Below are 6,697 nucleotides of genomic sequence, written 5' to 3'. Positions count from 1 at the left end.
TATTAGTGTCAATAAGAAAATCCCACAGCCTATTGTAATTGGGTTCAAAAGCTCTAAGCCACAGCTGCCATGCCTGAATGAATTCCAGATTGACTCACATGGAGGCTATATTTCAAGAAGCGCTGCTTGTTATGCCTTATCACTCGCGTGACCTGCGGACAGCTTCCCACTGCTTTTCATATTAAAACAAAGAATACCTCCTCATTTTAAGTCCAATTTAACCTTCTTATCCTAAAACATTTTAAGTGCAATATATAGTCCCGAGGTTGTGAGAGAAAACTGTTGAAAATCGCTGGTTCGGTCATCAAAACATGCCGGTTTCCTCTGTATTTGGCATTACTTGGGTCTTGTGGATCTAAGAGCCCACGAGTCCACCTCTGACTTCTTTAATTGCTCACCAGGTTAATTCAAAGCCCCAAACGAATGGGCACCATGTTGAAGATTTCAGGCTTACTAAAATGCCATAAACTATTTTGGCCTACTTTGATTTGCCCACATTTTTTTTTTATTACAAATAAAGCATGATCCTTCAACTTCAACATACCATGCGATTTCTACACCTTTAAATTGCTCATCTCTAATCGATGTGGTTGTTGTGTTCCAAGTCCATATGGCAACACAGCCCATTCTTGGATCAGAATAATTTTTCTTTTTTATCCTCTGTCAAGATAAGTGCCACAAAGCAATTATAACTTCTGTTCATGTGTTTTATCTTACAAGATTGAGATGCAGAGCCCTCATCCAGAGCTCTTGATCTTTGAACCTTTCATTGAAAGTAATTAGATTGTTGTTTCATCTAAATTGATGAGTTATTAAGGAAAATGTGGATACTGAGGCCTAGTGTTACCCTGAAGAGAAATTTCAATGCATGCCTTATTGTCTTTGCTTGCTACAATTTATACCCTTAAAGATAGATGTGGAATTTCATTTGTATTTACATGAATTCGATTATTTTGTCTTATCTATTATTAGGGGATGTTGAATTTAATTTCATTTAATCAAATTAATAAATAAAAAAAAAACTCTATTGTAAAAAACTCTAAATATTTTAACTTGTTCATATTTTTTTATTTATGAAAGAAGCACACCTTTTGCCAATTTATAAAATGGGGTAAACTTATTGCACGAATTTGAAGGGACAGATCAAATTAGATATCTAATACTGCTCCAATTACATATCAAATTATAGGGAGTAAATAATGGAATTAGTAACATTGAGAGATTTATTAGTAATTATGATCAGATATGAGGTGCAAATAGTAATTTCATCATTAGAGAATGAATGCCCTCTTTTTGACTCATTTTATTTTATTTTTTTCAAGTATGACTAATTTTAAAATTTAAAATGTGAACAAAAGTGAAAGGCATCAAGTGTCCGCACTACATGGCTGCAACGTTTTTTGAATCTTCAACAAAATTCCTGGACTTTACTGTTATTTAATTAATCTTTTGCCGCTTTGCCGGACCTTGTAAAGGTTTGGTCTTTTTTTGTTATTTCTTCGTGGGTTCTGTGTAGTCGCCAACAATGACCTTGTTTTTCCCGATTAGCAGCTGCCTGAGGTAATATTTCTCTACAAGAGATTCATTGTCTACTTTCCTTTCTGAATTATGCTTAAAACTTCTAGTTTGATTGATTTAGCTTTATCTTTTAGCCTTTTGCGTTTCCCTTACTGTGTTTATCTGGAAGCTCATTTCAATATCTTGTGTTCTCCCGTTGCTGATCTTAGTTGAGAGTAATCTTATATAACTTTGGTTTTTAAAAGAAGTTGGTATGTGCTCTGATTTTGGGCTTTCAAATTGTTGCTTTTGGTGGGTTTGTGCGAAATTCAAGCGAAAATGAGTTTAAACTATGTTCTGTTTATATCGCATTTTCACACCAACATAGGAGCTGACTGATTGTTGATTAATTATATTTCTTGGCTTTTTATGTGGGTTCTGGTCACAAGTGTGTTGCATTGTATAACTTTTTCCCCCCTTTGTGGTCTTTTTTTGAAACCAAAGAAGAATATTTCTAATGAGGAAGCTCAGCTTCTTGTGTTTCTTTCTACCTTGATGTGACATAAGAAATTATTTAGGGTCATTCTTTGATACAGCAATTAGTGTAAGCAATTCAATTTCCAATGCTATATATTGCATGTGTTCTTCATATAGCGAGGCAAGAATGAAATTCATAGTTTTCTATGTTTTTTCAGTATCTTGGATTTCTTGGGTTGATTAAATGTTAGTATCCCATTTCTTGAGTTGAGCTGTTATACAAGACAAAGTATTCATTGTTGTTAGCCTAGAGTACTAAGTGTGACACTTGTGGTTTTGAAAGGTATTTGGGGAGCTCTTTCAGTAATCAATTCAGTGGTTTTGCAATTTTTTGTGAAACTGAAGATAATGAGATTTAGTATGGATAGCACTCTAGATGTCAACAGTGGTTAGCATCACAGGATAACAGTGTCCACCTACAGGCTTATAAATTCAGAATTTCTGGAACTATTCAAGTTCTTGAAAACTTGAGCTGTGGTGAAATGGTTATAAATAGTGATGGAGGAGGGGTAGCAGATGTTAAGGAAGATTTCAATCTGAAAACGACTGGAAATGGTTTTGACACTCTTAACATTTCAACTTCTCGGAAGGTGCTGCTTGGTGATGACAATCCTTGCATCGGGAAGCAAGATAAGTTGAAAATAATCTCTACGAGACTAAATATACTGCAATTTAGTTCTGATGGCAGTCTAGTTTCTCCATCAGCTAAATTCAGGCAGATTGCAGAGGAAAGAGATGAAATATCACGTTCTGTGCCTTCTTCAGCTAGCCAAGGTTTACGAGAACGCTTCAATGGAATTGTGGCTCAAAAAATTGATTGGGCATATTTATGGAACATCTCCAGAAACTGGATCAAGAATCCCTTTAACATGGCGCTATTTCTGTGGATCAGTTGTGTTGCAGTCTCAGGAGCAAACCTTTTTCTAGTAATGACAGGAATGCTAAACAGTGTCCTACCAAAGAAATCTCAGAGAGATGCCTGGTTCGAGGTTAACAATCAAATCCTCAATGCTCTCTTTACTCTCATGTGCCTGTACCAACACCCAAAGCGATTCCACCACCTTGTGCTTCTGTGTAGGTGGAGACCAAAGGACATAACAACACTCAGAAAAATATACTGCAAAAATGGCACTTATAAACCACATGAGTGGGCTCATATGATGGTGGTAATTGTTTTGCTTCACATAAATTGCTTTGCTCAATATGCTTTATGTGGCCTCAATTTGGGATACAAAAGATCCAAACGACCTGCAATAGGTGTTGGTATCTGCCTCTCCATTGCAATTGCTGCTCCAGCAATAGCCGGTGTTTATGCGATTGTTAGCCCCCTTGGGAGGGAGTATGAACCTGAATTTGATGAAGAAGCGCAGAATAAAACTGTTACCAATGGCACTAGTCATGCTAGCCGCTGCATGTCACTGGAGAAGAGATTCTCATTTGCATCAAGAGATGAGCAGAGAATTGCTGAGTATGCACCCGTATGGAGAGGGGGATTATTTGACATTTGGGACAACATTTCTATAGCATATCTTTCTCTTTTCTGTAGCTTTTGTATGTTTGGGTGGAACATGGAAAGACTTGGGTTTGGGAACATGTATGTTCATATTGCTACCTTTATCCTCTTCTGCGTTGCTCCTTTTTGGATCTTCAACTTGGCTGCCATCAACATTGATAATGAGACTGTCAGGGAGGTTCTAGGATTAACTGGTATAGTGCTTTGTTTATTTGGTCTACTTTATGGTGGCTTCTGGAGGATCCAAATGAGAAAGAGATTCAATTTGCCGGCTAATAAGGCATGTTGTGGAAAATCAGATATAACAGATTGCACTAATTGGCTTTTTTGTTGTTGGTGCTCTCTTGCCCAGGAAGTCCGAACAGCTGACTTCTACGACATTGTGGAGGACAAGTTTTGCAGGAAGCAAGTAGATGAGAGTAACCGGCCAACACTCTCTCCCTTACCCCATGATGGAGTAGTTCAGTTTAGCTATAACCCAAAATCTCCACTTCAAAACAGCCCTAGACTGTCTAGGCTCAGGGCTGATTACTCTCCAAGTCCAAGCAGATTTTCGAAACATTATAGTCCAGGCAGGCAGCTTCGCAAGGTGGAAGACGAGTTTTCTTCAAAAGATGCTGACAATTTTATGAAGCCACCTGTTTTATCATCAATACAAAGATGAAGAGTTACCAACCAAAATATGTGAAGATAATTACTGTTAGCACATTTGTAGACATACAGAGTACTTTAGCTTAAAATTCGGATAAACCTGCACAATGGTGCATCTGGATTACACGTATTTCATTTTCTTTTTGCATCGTCATACTCCCATGTAGCTTGTATCTTGTATTGTATTTCAATGAGTCCTTTCTGTTAGCTTGTAAGTGCAACTGGATACTGTCAAATTTTATTGCATTGATTGATCTCTTTGGTAACAAGTGTTTGAAATTGACATGGATGTGGGGTGCTCGATACAAGCTATTTCTAAAAGCTCTTACTGAATTGCAATGACAGCCCATAGAATGTCGTCATTGTAAAGCTTTACAGGCAATTTGTTAAAGTGCCTCTCTTAGTAACAAGCAGCCAAGTTGATGGACTGAGATGCCTCTTTCATTACTGGGAAGACAGCAGTCCATTCTCTACTAGACCATTGGATCTATATATATTTCTTTCCCCAGAATGATTCTCCAGTTGGGATTACTAGCATGGTTTCTGACAGAATTACATCGCCCTTATAGCTGTTGTTTTCAGAATTTTTTGTTCCTAACAATCGGGTGTTTCCCAAACCATCCAGGACTCAAATGCCTTTTCGAGGCTGGAATAATGGAACTATGACAACTTGCAGAAGTTCTTCAAGAAGACATTTTCATGATGCAACTTAGAAAGAAAAAGATTTCATTCAACGGCAATTTCCAGATTTTGTTCTTGAGGACAAGAATAAATTTGCAGGGGAGGGAAATGTTGCGACTAAGGGAGGTGATGGCTGAATAAGTAGTTAGTGAGTTGTGAGTTAGCATGAGTGTCAATTAGTAATTGGTTGATTGACGTTAATTAATTGCAACTGAAAATAAGAGGGAATTGTGTTGAGAGAAGTATAAATGCGAGATTCAATGTACAGTTGCTATTCATTGAAGAATAATAATAGAATTCCCTTTCTTAACTCTCTCTCTCTCTCTCCTGTTCTTTCTCGACTCTGCTTCTATCTCTTCTTTTACTTATTCTTCTTCTTCTTTACATCTTTCTCTTCTTCTATCTTCTATTCTACTGTAGATTGGTACTTGGGTCTGGATCATGAGTCTTGGACCAGACAAAGATAACCTCTAATTTCTATCCAACTGCAGGCTGCATTAATTCATGCATAAAAGATGACAGTTTGTGCTGGAATTTGTTTTTCAAAAATTCTGAGAACAGAAATGATAATGTTGTCTTGCTTGATATCATGGAGGTTTCTCGTGGCACATCCAGAAGAGCTCACAAAAAATAAGCTATAAACATCTGTGCCTTGGGATACAAATCACATTAGGAATATATCTTCCCATGTAATCATATGAGCTGCTCAAAAAGTGTACTGATTTGGATTCGATGCTCCTCATGATTAAGCGATTTCTCCTCCAATTGTTTCAAGTCGCACTGTGGCAGCTTGAATCAATAGCGGCGAGCACCTAAAGTGTAATGTTAGAACAGGCTTTCTGGCCTGTACCTTTAGTCACCAAATATTTTATTCGGGTAGCAATGCAAAACTTTTAGGCCAGATCACAATTTGAATTCACCAAAACATATTCAAAATTCAAACCACATAAGATAAACCTACTTAAATTTCTCAGCAATCCCTTCCATTCACGTACTTCGGTAGGTAGGCTTAACTTTCAGCTGGGATTTTAATATAGGATGTTAAAGATTATGTGTTCTTCATTATTGGTCTTCCACAAGCGATATAATGAGGGGTAACTTGGCTTTCTTTTTACCATAAGCCACACATCTCAATCAGCGAGAATTATGTACATGTAATACTACTACTATGTCCAGTTAATTGCTTTCATGAAACAGCCACAGATTTTTTGGACCTAACCATGCATGCAGGTAACTGAATATCTTAATTAAACGTAATCTTGAGGATTTTGATAGGATGTAAGCTGGCAATTTTCAAGTTTTCTGCTAGTGTTAGTTTTAATATTTTTTAATTAGGATTGAACTTTAATCTTTGCCTCATTATCAAGTATTAACAGTTGATCTATTCCTTTTCACCATCTCCTTGTTATTTTTGATGTCCCAAAATATGTCCAAGAGGGAGGTGAATTGGACTTTAAAAACAATTTTCGGTTCTTGCTCAAAACCTTTGAAAATTGCAGCTAAGTTCAACTTAATTAACTAATGCTAAATATGAACAATATAGCTCTATTGACAAGTTGACTCAAGGTTAAGCTGTATGCAATCAGTATACTGATATAACAGACTATATAAGCATTCAGTAAATATATCGATGCCGAATACGTTTTATCACAAAGCAACTAGAGCGATATACGGATATCCTATCCGGACTGTGAGATAACCAACAGAATTTATCAGTTATCAGGAGATTTTGCAGTAAACTATTTTTCTCTGATAGCTGCAAGATCAACACAGATATGATATCAATTTTCATATCGACAAAGCATATCATTCATAAAG

At 36.8% G+C, this 6,697-nt stretch overlaps 1 protein-coding gene across 2 annotated transcripts; it reads left to right on the top strand.

The window, feature by feature from the left end:
• The first annotated feature begins 1,382 nt into the window (after positions 1 to 1,382).
• On the top strand, positions 1,383 to 4,487 carry LOC110632091 (uncharacterized). Of its 2 annotated transcripts, none has more exons than XM_021780199.2 (2): positions 1,383 to 1,560; positions 2,318 to 4,487. In XM_021780199.2, exon 2 carries the CDS (start codon positions 2,517 to 2,519, stop codon positions 4,209 to 4,211), a length of 1,695 nt encoding a protein of 564 aa, XP_021635891.2. In that variant the 5' UTR covers positions 1,383 to 1,560; positions 2,318 to 2,516; the 3' UTR covers positions 4,212 to 4,487. The 2 variants fall into 2 exon arrangements, with proteins under 2 accessions (XP_021635891.2, XP_058002434.1); XM_058146451.1 differs by having other exon boundaries at positions 2,193 to 4,487.
• The last annotated feature ends 2,210 nt before the right edge of the window (positions 4,488 to 6,697 follow it).

The sequence above is a fragment of the Hevea brasiliensis genome, chromosome 5, assembly GCF_030052815.1.
Source record: "Hevea brasiliensis isolate MT/VB/25A 57/8 chromosome 5, ASM3005281v1, whole genome shotgun sequence".
NCBI lineage: Eukaryota > Viridiplantae > Streptophyta > Magnoliopsida > Malpighiales > Euphorbiaceae > Hevea > Hevea brasiliensis.
Note: the sequence above shows the minus strand (reverse complement) of the source record. Positions and strands in the feature narration are given on the sequence as shown.